The sequence below is a fragment of the Oryctolagus cuniculus genome, chromosome 2, assembly GCF_051225735.1.
Source record: "Oryctolagus cuniculus isolate XC-2025 breed Fujian yellow rabbit chromosome 2, ASM5122573v1, whole genome shotgun sequence".
Taxonomy (NCBI): Eukaryota; Metazoa; Chordata; class Mammalia; order Lagomorpha; family Leporidae; genus Oryctolagus; species Oryctolagus cuniculus.
In genome coordinates, this window is record NC_142868.1 from 153562548 (window position 1) to 153579976 (window position 17429).

General features: G+C 42.7%; 1 protein-coding gene and 1 long non-coding RNA gene across 6 annotated transcripts in view; one reads left to right on the forward strand and one right to left on the reverse strand.

Annotated features, from left to right (window-relative positions):
* The first annotated feature begins 4123 nt into the window (after positions 1 to 4123).
* On the forward strand, positions 4124 to 15306 carry LOC149128101 (uncharacterized). Its single transcript, XR_016230365.1, has 2 exons — positions 4124 to 4518; positions 15118 to 15306. It is a non-coding gene; the product is annotated as an uncharacterized LOC149128101 (long non-coding RNA).
* Positions 5398 to 17429, reverse strand: part of ACYP2 (acylphosphatase 2) — a 340256-nt gene continuing 328224 nt past the window's right edge. For all 5 annotated transcript variants that reach the window (XM_089327660.1, XM_089327659.1, XM_089327661.1 and 2 more), the window contains one exon: positions 5398 to 5990. In XM_089327660.1, the coding sequence (XP_089183786.1) occupies positions 5876 to 5990 (115 nt within the window). In that variant the 3' untranslated portion in view covers positions 5398 to 5875. The remainder of the gene's footprint in view (positions 5991 to 17429) is intronic.

Genomic DNA, 17429 nt, shown 5'->3' on the forward strand with positions numbered 1-17429 from the left:
GTCTGTTATGAGTGCAGTGCATCGCACTCTTAGATTATACAGGCTGCACAATGACCTCAGAAGACCTCTGTGGCAATCCCAGGTTTTCTTTCTTTTTTTAAAAAATAGATTTATTTATTTATTTGAAAGGAAGAGTTATAGGGAGGCAAGAGGCAGAGAGAGAGAGAGAGAGACAGGTCTTCTATTCGCTGGTTCACTCCCCAAGTGGCCACAATGGCCGGAGCTGGGCCAATCTGAAGCCAGGAGGCAGGAACTTCTTCTGGGTCTCCCACGTGGGTGCAGGAGCCCAAGGACTCGGGCCATCTTCCACTGCTTTCCCAGTGGGGTGGAGCACCTCTGATGCTCCTCCCTGTGATATCCATTCCAAGTCTCTCCCAGCCATCTCTACCAGGACTGTAAACAGCTGGGTGAACAATCAGGGTGAGGCGCTGCTTCCGTTCTGAGGAAGGAAGTATTTCCTGGGAGGTGTTTCATCACAGGGTGGGGAAAGCATGCCAGGAATAACATTTGCCAATCAGAACGGTGGGAATTTGGCACAGGTGTTAAGACGCCACTTGGGACACCCACATCCCATACTGGAATGCCTGGGTTTGATACCCGGCTCCACACCTTATTCTAGCTCCCTGATGGTGCGCACGTTGTGAGGCAGCAGGTGAAGGGGTGTTGGCTCATCTTTGCAGTCATTTGGGGTAATGAACCAATATCAGAGCTTTCTGTTTATGTCTCTCTGCCTCTCTCTCTCAAAAAATAGTGCAAATCTGGTTGTTATTCGCTTAATTAAAACCCTCTGATGGCTTCCAATTAAAAAATTATCAGACCAGTTTTATTCAAAAGCAGTTGAACCATTTAAGATATGGAAAATGATCTCTCATGTGAATCAAAACATAAGGCTACATTCTCCAAGATATTATTATTAAACAATTTATCTAAACCTAATTATGTATTTGCATTTCCTCTTGCATATTTTCCCCCTTGGTAAGATAAAAACAGAAAAGACAATAGAGAATTTCAGAAATATTTTAGCAGCCACGGACTTTTATAGAGGCTGCTAAGAAGAACAAGAATTTACTTCCAACAGTACTTTTCATGAATTGCATGTGTTTTCAATGGAAATGATTTAAGGTTAAGTATGAATGCCAACTACCTTGACAGAAAGAATTGGAAGGATGGGAAATGTATTTCAGTGTAGCATTTATAGACATTTAGAAAAAACAAATACTAAGTATGGTGTCTTTGTTGTTGTTTAAGGAATTCTTCTCAAAGGTGCCTTATGGTCAATCCTAATGGAGCCACACGTTGCATGATGATGGGAGCATTTCTGAGACATGTTTCATTAGGCAATTTTCATAGGCGAACATCACAGAGTATACTAAGCTGGCTCTATCACTAGGCAACATAGTACTAGGGGACCACCACTGTATACGAGGTCTACTGTGGAGTAAAATCTCAGGATGTGGCACATGGCTAAATAGGGAGCTGCTGCTTGGGGTGAGCATCAGGGCCATGGGCTGAAGTCAAATGGCCTTTTTCACTGTCCTTTTGCATCTCTCCTGTTGCCACCTCCCAGGGGCTCTGTGCTCACTAGAATCCTGTAAGAACTTCTGGTTTAATCCAACTTCTTTAGGTTAAGACTACTGAGGTGCACTGCTAATTCAGAGATTGGTTGGTCACAGAATGTAGCATTCTGATTCCAAGAGCAGAGCATTTCTTCCACACCATGCTGCCAGTTTTCAGTTCCTAAATTACTTCCAAACAGGAACTTTTTCCCTTTTAACCAAAGGGAGAATGTGCTTTGACACATTTATCAATAAGATACCAAGAGAGTTACTGAATAAAATATACATGGGCCAGCGCTGTGGCTCAATAGGCTAATCCTCCGCCTGCGGTGCCGGCACACCCGGTTCTAGTCCCAGTTGGGGCGCCGGATTCTGTCCCGGTTGCCCCTCTTCCAGGCCAGCTCTCTGCTGTGGCCCGGGAATGCAGTGGAGGATGGCCCAAGTCCTTGGGCCCTGCACCCGCATGGGAGACCAGAGGAAGCCCCAGGCTCCTGGCTTCAGATCAGTGCGATGCGCTGGATGCAGCGCGCCGGCTGCGGCGGCCACTGGAGGGTGAACCAACGGCAAAGGAAGACTTTTCTGTCTCTTTCTCTCACTGTCCACTTTGCCTGTCAAAAAATATAAATAAAAAAAAGAATAAAATATACATATTTGTGGGGCTGGTGCTGTGGCATAGTAGGTTAAGCATCCACCTGTGGTGCCTGCATCCCATATGGGTAGCAGTTTGAGTCCCAGCTGCTGCGCTTCCAATCCAGCTCCCTGCTAAGGTTCCTGGGAAAAGCAGAAGATGGCCCAAGTGTTTTGGGCCCCTAAAGCCACTTGGGAGACCCAGATGAAATTCCTGGCTCCTGGCTTCAGCCTGGCCTAGGCTCAGCTGATATGGTCATTTGTGGAGTGAACCAGCAGATAAGAAATCTCTCTCTCTTCCTGTCTCTCTCTCCTTATCTGTAACTCTGCCTTTCAAATAAATAAATCTTAAAAAAATGGTGACCAGCTACTAGTGAAGGTTGAAATAATAGGTATTGGTGTTGGCTTTGCCCATCACTTGTTAGTCCCCTCCTTTGTTGCTTTTCTGCCTTCCTCTGTGAAGACAAAGACCTACCCCACATCCTTCAGGCTGCAGGGTACGCCCCTCCTTGGAGAGCCCTTGGAGAGTCTCAGATGAAACTTGGCTTGCTTCTCCTCAACACTGGATGCCCACATCCCACCTTACCCAATGGTCTCTTATGCCTTCCACACCCATCTCCCTTCCATGTGCCTTGTGGACAGATGAGTCCTGAAGAATCTTTATCCCATTCCCTCCTGTCAAGAAGATGCTACTTGTTAGCATCTTTACTACTTGTTAGGTTTTTTTTAAAGGATTTTATATAAATATGATAAATAATAATACGCTTCTGCACTTACAGCCATTCTGCTGATTCTGATAGTTGCTTCTTGTGGTCGGGTTATGGGCAAAGAGATTACTGAAATCTCTGGCTGCTAGTCACTGAGGCAGTTTTGCTGCACTTTTTCTTGATTTTTAAAATGTCTAATTTTGACAGAAATAAACTTATCAAGGTTTGCCATTATCTGAAATACAGTATGTACATTAAAAACTCTGTGTAAGTTCAGTATGAAATCTGACAGTGAGTTCATTGTTAAGATGTGTTATCTGGTCTTTATAACATTTTCATATTGCTTTATTTTATTCTCTTTCCACACATTCATGAACACCTATTTTTCAACAAACATCTACAATATTTCTCATTCAGTAATAGGAGTTAGTATTTATCATTAAGCAATCTTATTTAGTGTGATTCACATTGTGCAGTTAAAAGATTTTTCTGGCAAAGTGTGATTTTCTTATAAAGAGAGCTATGAAAGGAACTAATTACCAAAGGATATCATGATAACAAAAAGTGATACATTAGCTAATTTTGAGATTGTATTTTGAAAAAGCCTTTGTCTTTCTACATAGAGAGGTAAAAGATTTTGTTTTCAAACTTGAGTGTGAAATAAGTGCCTATTTTGTTTTCTTTAAATAAAACTGAGTCTGCCTCAAGCCCCACCCTTTATGGGAGTTAGGAAGCTACTTCTTCAGCATCCCTCAGCATTGCACCCTTTCTGGAGTCATACAAAGAGTGTGATACAAAGAAAACATCCAGGAAAGACTTCTCTGGTCTCTAGTGCATACCATCACTTTGACTACTGCTTAAGCCATTATGGTCTCTTGTAGCCAGCATGGTGCTTGTAGGATGATTTGTAGCACTTTGGGGAACAGGAATTTTGCTAGACTGGGAACCCCTGGGCCTGGGATCCAGCTGCTTTGAGCAGTGCAGCTTCCCTTGAGTTTAGCCATTCCTAGGGATGCTGCTGGGGAGAGAGGTGCTCCACGATGAGAAATCCACAGCCTTTTGTTCCTTTCCAAAATCCTGGATAACCTCTGTCCCCTTGGCCCTCACCACTTGTTTTTCTTTTACCCCCAAAAGGCCCATTGTTTGTCCTTCTCCTCAACTCACAACCCCTTTCTCTGTAACCATAATGCTGTCTTTTTATTATTATTATTATTATTATTATTATTTTGACAGGCAGAGTGGACAGTGAGAGAGAGAGACAGAGAGAAAGGTCTTCCAATACCATTGGTTCACCCTCCAGTGGCCTCTGCAGCTGGCACGCTGTGGCCGGCACACCCCGCTGATCCAAAGCCAGGAGCCAGGGGCTTCCTCTGGTCTCCCATGCCGGTGCAGGACCCAAGGACGTGGGCCATCCTCCACTGCACTCCCGGGCCACAGCAGAGAGCTGGACTGGAAGAGGAGCGACCAGGACAGAATCTGGCACCCCAACCAGGACTAGAACCCAGTGTGCCAGCGCCACAGGCAGAGGATTAGCCTAGTGAGCCATGGCGCCGGCCCATAATGCTGTCTTTAAAATGAAACCTTGGGAAAAAAGTTGTCTTCTGGATCTGGCCCCCAAACTGCTTAAGGTAAGAAACTTGTCTACCTTCCTTGAACCAGTGAGCAAACAGAAAGAGAGCAAAACCCATGTTATGATGATGGTATTAAAGTCCATTTACAGAAGAGGTACTCTTTAAGTATATTTAGAAAGTCATTCCCTAATGTGTTGTCTTACATACATGTGTTTACATTATGATCATCCATAGAGTTAACCTTTCAAATGAACCAACAAGGCCCACCCTTCATGTCCTCTCAATCCTTATCTTTCAGCAGGTAGAAAAGAGAGGCCGGGATTCTTTCTCAATGTCACGGAGTGTAGCAGTGGAGATTTGTTCCATAGATAGAATGGGAATTTCGAACCAGTGCCCCCAAGAGATTCGAAACTGTCCAAGGGAGAAGAAAAAGATTAAGTATGCAGGGCTCCAGGGACCCCCAAAATAGTTGTGATTCTTTTTTTAAAAATTTTATATATACAGTTCTACAGAATTCTATTATAAGGAAGGGTCCTATTGCTATAAAGGAGTCTCTGCAAATACAAAATATATGACATTTGAAATTCTAGTGTTTTTTTTTTTTTTTTTTTGGTTGAAGGTCGTCTTTTTCCACTATTAAATTCTATGGTATAAAAATGAACCTACCCCTTAAAATACTGTTGCTTCATTATTATTTACATTCCAAAATTCCCAAATTATAGACCAAGTTTGGGGGCTAGTATTATATGCTTATTTAGACTCTCAGTTCTGATTAATAGGACACTCATTGGGTGATGTTGATAAAAAATCTTGCTGCTTCCCATACATGAGTTGTTATCAACTGCCATCACTCAGCCTGAATAGTCACTGTGCAGAACATAGGTGACATCAAGTAGTTCCAGCCTAAGTACTGAATCATGTTCACATTAAACAGAATTTAAAATATGAACTCTTTATTTGTATTAGTTTATGGTTATATTGATCATCATATACATTTCTATCTAATCACTGGTCTTTTTAAAGACTTTAATAACAAATTACTCAACTTTAATAACATTATTATTCAGTTTTTAAATTCACTACAGATAAAATATTTAAAGAATTTTTAAATGATTATTTTATGTCTAGCCAAATAACATATATAATATTCATCAAAATTAAAGATTCAACAAGACAAACTTATTTTGTTATGACATTTTAAATATGAGAAAATTAGTTTTGCTTACTAAAACATAATTGAGTAAAATCACTTGTGTCAGACATTTTGAGTAACATGTATAATTTTATGCATTTCAGAAATGAACATTCTTTTTTTTTTCAACCCTACTCTGCTACTATTATTCTATGGTGTAGACTTAAGAACATATGATGTCTATTTTACAATATAAGCATTATAATTAGTATTTCTCTTCCATTAATATCGAATACTAAAGTTGGAGTATTCAAGCTTGGAGATGGTTTTTTCATTAGAAAAGTTTGTGCGGTCAATGCGAGAACTAGGACTCCCAACCTTGCTCAGCCAGGATTTCCTACAAAGAAAAAAATAATAATTGAAATTAGCATATGAAGTATATGGGGTTCAGGTAGAATGATCTCACAAAAGGTATTCATGGCAGTTTATTACATAACTTTCACATATAATGTGATTATATATATATATTTGATATATAAATTTGTTTATACTGTGTGTGTATATATATAGTCTAAGAAGATCACAAAGTATAATATATAATTAAATATGGAAAAAGAAAAGCTAAAAACAAGCACAACCAATTCCTAATGATTTCATACATGGGTTACTCCCCTCTTCCCCCTTAAAACACTCCAACGGCATTATTACCTAGCTCTTATATTCAAAAGGCCAAAATGCTTTTATAGGGTTAGTAATAAAGATGATTCACCATTGTTTTCGCATTATCCAGTACATAGTAAATATTTTATGTGTAATATGGAGAGAGAATTAAAGAAAAAAATTTAATTTTTCAAAAACATGGAAGTAAAATTAGTTATATGAATTATCTATCCAAACACTGTTTCTCACCACATACATTAGCATAGTTGACTTTATTAATTGATAAGTTAAATATTCCAAGAGAATTTTTGTGCTTATTTGGTGCAATGGTTTATCCTATTTATTAGCAATATCTGTATGTATTACTTATGGATTTGAGTACTCACCTAAGATGCTTCCTATATAATTCAGGCCTACTGTATATGGCTTACACCTATGATCATACTCTTGAGGATTTTCCAGAATCTGTCAACCTATTGATAATTAGTATGACAGATTTAATCATGCTACTATTTTATACAAGTGACGACCACTACCTCAGTTGTTGCTATAGAAACATCCTGTGTGTTTCCTCACATCCCCAAAGTTATTTCAGACCATCAAACTAGTGCTGCATACAGCTCAGCAACAGCATATGTGACAATCTCATATAACCTTCCACTAAGACCATTTTCTAGGCCAAATTTTTCTGGTTACTTGAAAATTACTATTAATCAGGATAGCAAAGTATTCTAATGGTTCACTGAGCTAAAAACCCTTTCTGTGGTTATTATTTGTGACAGTCACTGGTGAGGTTAATTTTGCCTTTCTTTTCAGAAGTTAAGCCATCAGCACAGAAACACATTTATTTTTAGCTCATCTACTAGGGATTTTTAAGATAGAGATTTCACGTGTTGTAGAATAAAATTCAGCTCTTATGAACTATTTTTTATGAAAAGGCACCTTAATTTTATTATTCAGATCACCTTAAAAAATAAAAATCAATAAATCTTTAAACTTTCAAGAAAACTAAGGTCAGAAATAGTACTGAAAGCTAACAGTTTTTGAGCCCTCTCTGGTAAGCACTATGCTAAACTCTTCACATGTATGATTTCCTTTACTCCACACATGAACCCTGTAAGTCTTAGACTATTATTACTCCCAAGTTAATGATGAGGAAAGAGAGAAACCAAAGTGTTAAGTAACTGCCCTAGGTAGTAGCAGTGGTGGGTGAGAAGTAGTCCAATTCTGAATACATTCTGAATGTAGAGTAAGAAGATTTGCTGACATATTGGATGTGGGTGGGAGAAAAGGAGAGGAGTGAAGGATGACACCAGAGTTCTTGGTTTGAGTAGCTAGTTGGATGGGGTTGCCATTTACTGAAATGGAGAGACTGTGACAGAGGCCGATTCCGGGGGAAGATGAGCTCAGTTTTGGAATGTTCAGTTTGAGATGTGTGTTAGACATCCAAATGAGATGTTGCGTAGGTAGTTGGATCTATGAGTCTGACTAGAGGAAATCAAATTTGGAATTTGTCAGCAGACTGGGATCATTTGATAAGGAATACAAACAGAAAAGAGAAGAGGTCCAATGACTGTACCCTGGGGTTCTCCTATGTTAAAAGCTTGGGAAGCTAAGGAGGAATCAGCACAGGAAGAGGGGAAAGCATCCAGTGAGGTCTAAGAAAATCTGAGAGAGCATAATATCCTGAGAGTCAAATGACAATCCCTGATTTTCAGAAACACCAAGATGGTGGAATTGGGAAAGAGCTTACTGCTCTAGACTAGGGGAAGATAGTTTTTAAAAAGTAGATAAAGTGCAGTCTCAGGGAAGAGCTAGGTAGAAAACTCCAGAAGAAACCTCACGCAAATTAGAGGGACACCGTGGACCTACTTAGGTGGTATGGACGTGCACAACTCAGGATCCCAGCAGCCCAGAGCCCCAGTAACCACTTTAGAGAGTGAGGTGAGACCAAACTGCAGCAGCACAAGCCCAGTTGCAGAAAGGGCCTGGTGTGAGTCCAGCTTGGAGCCCTATCGGGGACAGTGTACCTGCTAACCTAGAGGAGAAAAAAGGGGGAATGTTTCTCTCCCCGACCACCTGGCACCGGTATCCTGGAATACACTGAAAGACGTGGGCGCCATTTAGGACATACATAACAGCTGCAAAGCTAGTGTCTGCGTGCCCAACCACCAGCTGAGTGGAGATGCCCGAGTCTGGAAGGGAGAATTGACAGGGGGCTGGGTGTTCGTGACTGTGGGAGCCTTGCATGCTTGGACTGTGAAAACACTATGGCTCCATGGGAGGGCAGAGGGTGTGGCTGGTACTTTAGGTAATCACTGTAGCAAAGATTCTAAAGTGTGCATGAGAGAAACAGCAGATTACTTTCAGAGGATCTTTCAGAGCTGACTTCTCATCAGAAACCTTATGTGGTTGGCGCTGTGGTACAGTAGGTTGATCTCCGCCTGCAGTGCTGGCATCCCATATGGGCACTGGTTCTAGTCCTGGCTGCTCCACTTCTGATCCAGCTCTGTGCTATGGCCTGGGAAAGCAGTAGAAGATGGCCTGAGCACTTGGGCCCCTGCACTCATGTGGGAAACCCAGAGGAAGCTCCTGGCTCTTGGCTTTGGATCGGCTTAGCTCCAGCCATTGTGCCATTTGGGAAGTGAACCAGTGAATGGAAGACCTTTTTATCTGTCTCTCATTGTCTGTAAATCTACCTCTCAAATAAATAAGCTTAAAAAAAAAGAAAGAAACCCTACAGGCTAGGAAAGAATAGCGAGATATATTCCAAGTCTTCAGAGAAAAAAAGTCAACCCAGAACACTGTAGCCTGCAAGGCTCTCATTTATGAATGAAGGTGAAATAAAGACATTCAATAACAAACAGAAATTGAAATAATTTGTCACCACTCATCCAGCCTTACAAAAGATGCTTAAGGATGTGCTACACACACAAGCACAGAAACATGGTCGTCACTATGAAAGAAGGTGAAGGCAGAAATTCTCCCAGTAAAAGTACAGAGGAAATCCAAAGTAAACAGTAAGGAAATTTATGGAAAAATGGCAGGACCAAGTAGTTACTTATCAATAGCCACCCTGAATGTAAATGGTGACAATTCTCCAATTAAAGATACAGACTGGCAAAATGGATTAAAAAAGAAAACCTATCTATCTACTGCCTATAAGAAACACATCTCATCAACAAAGATTACAGGCAGACTGAAAGTGAAAGGATAGAAAAAGATATTCCATGCTAACAGAAACTAAAAAAGAGCTGCTGTAATCATCCTAATATCAGACAAAATAGACTTTAACACAAAAACTGTTAAGAGACAAAGAAGGGCACTATGTAATGATTAAGGGATCAATTCAACAGGAAGATGTGACTATTATAAATGTATAAGCACCTAATGACAGAACACCTGGCTATTTCAAACAAATGTTAATGGATCTAAAGGGAGACACAGACTCCAATACAACAGTACTTGGGGGACTTCAATACCCCACTTTTAGCAATGGACAGGTCAACCAGACAGAAAATCAGCAAGGAAACACAGAATTAATCAACACTGTAGACCAAATGGACCTAACAGATATCTATAGAACTTTTCATCCTACAGTTGCAGAATACACATTCTTCTCACCAGTACATGAACCTTTGGTTAGGATAGACCACATGCTAAAGCAAGTCTCAGCAAATTCAAAAAAATCAAAATCATACCAGGCATCTTTTCTGACCACAATGGAATGAAACTGGATATCAACAAATCAAGAGTCTGGAACATATGCATACACATGGAGACTGAACATGCTCCTGAATGAACAGTGGGTCACAGAAGAAATCAAAAGAGAAATCAAAAAAATTCTGGAAACAAATGCAGACAACAACACAGCGTATCAAAATTTTTGGGATACAGCAAAAGCAGTGTTAAAAGGAAAGTTTATAGAAATTTGTGCCTACATCAAGAAAATGGAAAGGAACCAAATAAATGAGCTCAAGGACTTAGAAAAACAACAGCAAACCAAACCCAAAACTAGTAGGAGAAAAAAAAATAATTAAAGTTAGAGAAGAAATTAACAAAACTGAAACAAAAATACAAAAGATATGCAAAACAAAAAGCTGAGTTTTTTGAAAATATAAATAAAATTGACAAACCACTGGCACAACTAACCAAAAAAAAAAAAAAAAAAAAAAAAAAAAAAAAAAAAAGAGGGAGAAGACCCAAATCTATAAAATAAGAGACGAAAAAGGAAATATAACAACAGACACCACAGAAATACCCATCAAAATACCAGGACATTCTTCTCAAATATAGAAAAAATGATGCTGAAATTCATGTGGAAACATAGGAGACCTTTAGATAAAGCAATCTATACAACAAAAACAAAGCCAGAGGAATCAAAATACCAGATTTCAAGAATACTACAAGGCAGTTATAATCAAAACAGTCTGGTATTGGTGCAAAAACAGATGGGCAGACCAATGGTACAGAATAGAAATGCCAGAAATCAATTCAAGGATCTACAACCAACTTATCTTTGACAAAGGAGCTAAAAACCAGTCCCTGGAGCAAGGAAAGTCTATTCAACAAATGGTTCTGGGAAAACTGGATCTCTGCAATGCAGACTATGAAGCAAATCCTCTACCATACACCTTACACAAAGTCCACTCAAAATTTATTAAAGAGCTAAATCTATGACCTGATACCATCAAATTACCAGAGTGTGGGGAGCAATCCGGACTGGACTGAGTTACTGGAATTAAGACTTATTCTATGCATCTGCTCTCCCACAATATGGCGCTGGGAGAGAAGTAAACAGCTTCCGCACAGCTGCCTCCAGTTCAACTAATAAACTGTAGGACTTGCTCCTGATTGGAGGAGAGCAGCGTACTCGGCGTGTGGGCAGCCGAGTTGGGATTGGCGGAGGAGGACTATAAAGGAGGAGAGAGACGGCATGCACCGGGAAACATCTATGAGGAACATCTAAGAGGAACATCTATCTAAGGGGAACACCTGTGCAGCCCCCGAGAGAGCCGGCCGGCGGTGTGCCGCTCCCCTGCGGAAGTGGGGAATGTGGCCAGGGGGAACTGCCCTTCCACGGAGGTGGAAGGGACAGTAGCCAACCCGGGAAGAACCAGCAGCAAACCCGGGGAGGGCTGAGCAGACGAAAGAACAGCGCAGGGTCCTGTGTCATTCCTCCACGAAGAGGGGGAGCGACATAATGGTGCCGTGACTCGGATAGAAAACCTAGGACGGATAGGAAACCTAGCTCGGATAGGAAACCTAGGACGGACAGGAAACTTAGGAGGGAAGAAACGGGAAGAACTGGGAAAATATCGGAGAGAGAGACTAGCAAACAGCCTGGGAAAATACCGGAGACAGAGACTAGCAAATAGCCTAGGGAAAAGCCGGACGAAAAAGGTGCCGGAAGAAGCTATTGAAAAGCCTAGGCATAGACTCGGATACGGACTACGGGGGGAAGCTGGGAGAAATCTCTAAGGTCGAAAGCGAAAGTGAAAGCTAGAACAAACAGACTCAGATGCAGACTGTGGGGAGAGGCCAGGAGAAATGAGGGAGGAGTATTGTTGGAGGAAAGCTTGGGGAAACATACCGGGTAGAGAAAAATGATAGGGAAATTGAAGCCGCGGGGGGCAGGCCGAGGTGGATACGAAAGCCACTTTGGGGTTCTCAAGTTAGCCCGGGAATAGGGGGCAAAAAGTTGAAACCAGAAGCTGAAACGTAAGCCAGATTGGGATCCGTCTGATTAGCCCGGGGAGCATAGGACGGGAAGCCAAACTGTGGGGCGGAGACGTATGCTGGGTTGAATTCGCCAGGCTAGCCCGGGGAACTTAGATTGAATGCTAGTGGCGGACACGTAAGCTACGCTGTGTTACTCGCGGAAGCCGCCGTGTGCAGAGAGAGCACGGGGCGTGAATAGATAGGGAACGGGGCTGGCGCGAGGCCGTGGTGCAGACGCGAAGGGCGTGGAGACCGCGGAGCGCGCGAAGCCAAGCCGCGCAAAGCCGGGAAGCTGCGCAGAGGAGAGAGGCGCGGGCTGAAGCGGCTCAGCCGGGAAGCCGCCGAGAAGTAGCCTCGGGGCGGGCAGCGGGAAGCTGTGGGGATAAGAGAAACAGAAGTTTAGAAGTAAGATGAGAGAAATAGGAATGCTGGAAGATAGAAGTAAAATGGGAGAAATAGGAATGCCCGGAGATAGAGAAATAGAGAAATAGAAAGGCCTCCCTACAACACTGCACTGTGAGAGCTTGGATTCGGTCTGCCTGATTAAGTGAGGCGATGAGCACGATGAGCACCTGCGGCGGCTAGCAGCTTATGCGCCGCAGGTCACCGAAGACAGGCACGAATTAACATCAGTAAGGCCTCCCCACAAAAAGGCAATGAGAAGGCTTGGATTCGGTTTGCCTGATAGGGCTTGTAAGCCCCTGCAGGCAGAGCAGAGCATGCGCTGCAGGGCACCGAACACAGGCACGCATCAGCGCCTAAAAACCTCCTCACAACATGGTGAAGAGAGGACCCGGATTCGGTTTGCCTGATTGATAGGACTTGTAAGAGCCTGTGGCAACTCTAGCAAGTAGAGCAGAGTGTGTGCCACGGGACACCGAAGACAGGCGCGTATCAACGCCAAAAAATAAAAAGAAAGGGGGATCTGTGGGGAGCAATCCGGACTGGACTGAGTTACTGGAATTAAGACTTATTCTATGCATCTGCTCTCCCACAATATGGCGCTGGGAGAGAAGTAAACAGCTTCCGCACAGCTGCCTCCAGTTCAACTAATAAACTGTAGGACTTGCTCCTGATTGGAGGAGAGCAGCGTACTCGGCGTGTGGGCAGCCGAGTTGGGATTGGCGGAGGAGGACTATAAAGGAGGAGAGAGACGGCATGCACCGGGAAACATCTATGAGGAACATCTAAGAGGAACATCTATCTAAGGGGAACACCTGTGCAGCCCCCGAGAGAGCCGGCCGGCGGTGTGCCGCTCCCCTGCGGAAGTGGGGAATGTGGCCAGGGGGAACTGCCCTTCCACGGAGGTGGAAGGGACAGTAGCCAACCCGGGAAGAACCAGCAGCAAACCCGGGGAGGGCTGAGCAGACGAAAGAACAGCGCAGGGTCCTGTGTCATTCCTCCACGAAGAGGGGGAGCGACACCAGAGAACACTGGGGAAACCTTGCAAGACATTGGGATAGGCAAAGAGTTCTTGGAAAAGACCCCAGAGACTCAGGCAAGCAAAGCCAAAATTGGCAAATGGGATTACATCAAATTGAAAATCTTCCGCACCACAGAAGAAACACTCAGCAAAGTGAAGACAGAATGGGAGAAATTATTTGCAAACTATGCAAATAATAAAGGATTAATAACCAGAATATATAAAGAGAACAAGAAACTCAACAACAACAAAACAAACAAGCCAGTTAAGAAATTGGCTAAGGACTTAAACAGGCCTTTTTCAAGAGGAAATCCAAATGGCCAACAGACACATGAGATCACTAGCTGTCAGGGAATTGCAAATCAAAACCATGAGGTTTCACCTCACCCCTGTTAGACCGCGGCTCACTAGGCTAATCCTCCGCCTAGCGGCGCCGGCACACCGGGTTCTAGTCCTGGTCGGGGCGCCGGATTCTGTCCCGGTTGCCCCTCTTCCAGGCCAGCCCTCTGCTGTGGCCAGGGAGTGCAGTGGAGGATGGCCCAGGTGCTTGGGCCCTGCACCCCATGGGAGACCAGGAAAAGCACCTGGCTCCTGGCTCCTGCCATCGGATCAGCGCGGTGTGCCGGCCGCAGCGCGCCGGCCGCGGCGGCCATTGGAGGGTGAACCAACGGCAAAGGAAGACCTTTCTCTCTGTCTCTCTCTCTCACTGTCCACTCTGCCTGTCAAAAAAAAAAAAAAAAAAAAAAAAACAAAAAAAAAACATGAGGTTTCACCTCACCCCTGTTAGAATACATACAGAAACCAAGAAACAACAAATGTTGATGAGGATATGGGGAAAATTTACTCTAATCCACTGTTGGCGGGAATATAAACTGGTACAACAACTTCGGGAGACAGTTGAGATACCTCAGAAATCTGAATATAGACCTACCAAATGATCCAGCCATCTCACTCCTGGGAATTTACCCAAGGGAAATGAAATCAGCATATGAAAGAGTTCTCTGTACCCCCATGAATATTGCAGCTCAATTCACAATAGCTAAGATATGGAATCAACCCAAAGGCCTGTCAACTGAAGATTGTGTGAAGAGATTATGAGATATGTACACCATGGAATACTACATAGCGGTAAAAAAATTGAAATCTGGTCATTGCAACAAAATTGATGAAACTGGAAAACATCATACTTAGTGAAATAAGCCAGTGCCAAAAGCACAAATGCCATATGTTCTCCCTGACCTATGATAACTAATAGAGCACCTAAAAGGTAATTTACAGAAATGAAATTGACACTTTGAGAAGCAATGACTTTTGAACAGCCCTTGTCTTGACTGTTGAGGAGCAGTTCTTTTTTCCTCATACCATTTGCTGAACTCTTTACTTAACATAAGAGTTAATCATATGTGTATAGAGTTAATTGAAAATAGATCTTAGTAAAAAATAAGAATGAGAAAAGGAGAGGGAGGAGGAAGAGGGGTAGGAGTGTGGGTGTGAGGGTGGGTACAGTGGGAAGAATTACCACGTTTCTAAAGTTGCAAATATGAATGCAAGAAGTTTGCACTCCTTAAATAAAATGTTTCTGGGAAAAAAAATGATGACTATCCTTGGGAGCAGGGGCTGGTGCTGTGGTGTACTTGGTAAAGCCACAGTCTGTAGTGGGGACATCCCATAGGTCCGCTGATCCGAGTTCTGTCTGCTCTCTGCTCTACTTCTGATCCAGATCTCTGGTATGGCTTGGGAAAGCAATAGAAGATAGCCCCAAGGAAGCTCCTGGATCCTGGCTTTAGATCGGCTCAGCTGTTGCAGCCATTTGGGAATTGAACCAGTAGATGGAAGCCCCCCCCCCCCCCCATCGCCTCTCTGTAACTCTTTCAAATAAATAAATAAATCTATTTTTTAAATTAAGGTATTGAAAGAGAAGCACTTTTATATATTGTTGATGGGAGAGTAGGTATGTACAGCTTTTATAAAGGACAACTTGGTACTAACAAATGATTGAGTGTCCATATATTATAGACATATTATCACAGTTATGGTATCCTAGCACAGAGACACTGAGATGGAGATTAGCATGCAGGATTTTAATTAGGGAGTGTTCTGGGTTTAACTACTTAGTGGATACAGGGAAAGGTGGGGACAGGAATGGACTACATGAAAAATGGGGGCAATGATGTAATCTTAGCAAAGGCCTCAGCCAAAATGTAAGAAACTATGGCAAGACCCTTCAGAGCTGTTGTGAGATGAGGACAGAGGACTGGGTCTTTATATCCCCTCCAGCAATCAGTCATTAGAGGGGAGCTGCCCAGAAAAGTGGGTATGACATTTAGTGGGGTTCCAATCTTTTACTGAGACAATTCTTGAAAATGCTGATGGCTGAGAGCCTTCTCCCAGCAACACTCCAGCATTTGGGGAAATGAGTCCCTCAGCCTTGAAGAGGAACCATTACATACATTATCAATGGTTTGGGGATTTAAAACAAAGCAGTGGTAATTGGTGGGACACAGCCCACAGCAGGCTGGATCAAACAGAATCCAGAAATAGGCAGACTATAAATTTAACATGGGTTTAAAAAATTGGATATAATTTGGATATGAAGAGTCAATGATATGAGATAGCCTTGATTTTCTCAATAATCAAAGAAGTAAGGTAATTATCAATAATCAGAGAGATAGAGGCAGAGTTGAGGGATTGAATAAAATGCAATAAGAGTTAACAAATGTTAACTGCAATGAAAGAACTGCTAAAAAGCAAAGAGTGATGTGGTAAAACTTAGATAATTTTAAGTTCATGAGCAGGAAGCCACACCTCCTTTGCATTGTGTTGTCATGTTCACCTACCTGTCAATCAGAGGACCCCTCCTCAGAAAGTACCTCCTCTTACCTGGGACATGGAGGTGGTATCACATAGACACTTCCATTTTTCTAAGTGCACAAAAAGCTAGGAAGAGCGCAAGCTCTCTTTCCTCCACGTACACTGAGGACAAGCAGCACAGGGTATGATAATTCCCTTTCTTTGGCTCCTTTTCCCTAAATAAAGCCCTAATGAGACTGTGTATTTTTCCCACTTTGTAAATAAAGTTTTTCACATTGTATGCCATATTTGGGCCTGTATTTAGAATTCTTCTCCAAGTAAAATACAAGAACCTAGAAAATTAAAAATACAAGAACCTAAACATTTAGGCCCTGACTCAGCCCCAAAACATGAGGGCCGTTGAGGTTCGACATGCACTTCTCAGAAGACTGTTCTTACAAGTGTGGTCAAAACCACTAGGGTTAGGGGCTTGTACTGTGGCATAGTGGGTAAAGCCTCTGCCTACAATGCTGCCATTCCATATGGGCACCTGTTCATGTCCCAGCTGCTCCATTTCTGATCCAGCTCCCTTTTAATGGCCTGGGAAAAGCAGTGGAGGATGGCTCAACTGTTTGGGCCTTGTCACCCTAATGGGAGACAAGACGAAGCCCTCAGCTCCTGGCTTCCTGTGGCTACCTGGGGAATGGACCAGCAGATGGAAGGTCTCTGTTTCTCCCTCTCTCTCTGTAACTCTTTCAAATAAGCAAATACCCACCCCCCAAAAAAACACAAAAATCAAGTAGGGGCTTCTCATTAGGGGCAGTCCATCTGGGGGTAGATTTAACAATTCAATCAGATATCTCCTGGAGTGTGAAGCTCCCCATGCATTGAACTGCAATGGATTTTTTCCTTGGCCTGCTGCTGAGCTGTCTTATTTTGCTAGGGCAAGCTGGGTAAACTATTTCCTTGGGAAGCCTCTGATGTTGTTATCTTATTATCTTTTCTCTTAGCTTGGTCAATTTCTCTAGGGAATACACATCCAATTTCTTGCCTGGAGGATAGAAGTCTGACTATGCAAATTCTTAAAATCTGAGAAGAAAGTTAAGGCCTCCTATTTAGTGAATAGTGTTCACTGAATCTGTTTTCAACACAGTATCTTTTTCTTTTTTTATTTTATTTGACAGAGTTAGAGAGAGAGAGAGATAGAGAGAAAGGTCTTTCTTCCGTTGGTTCACCCCCCAA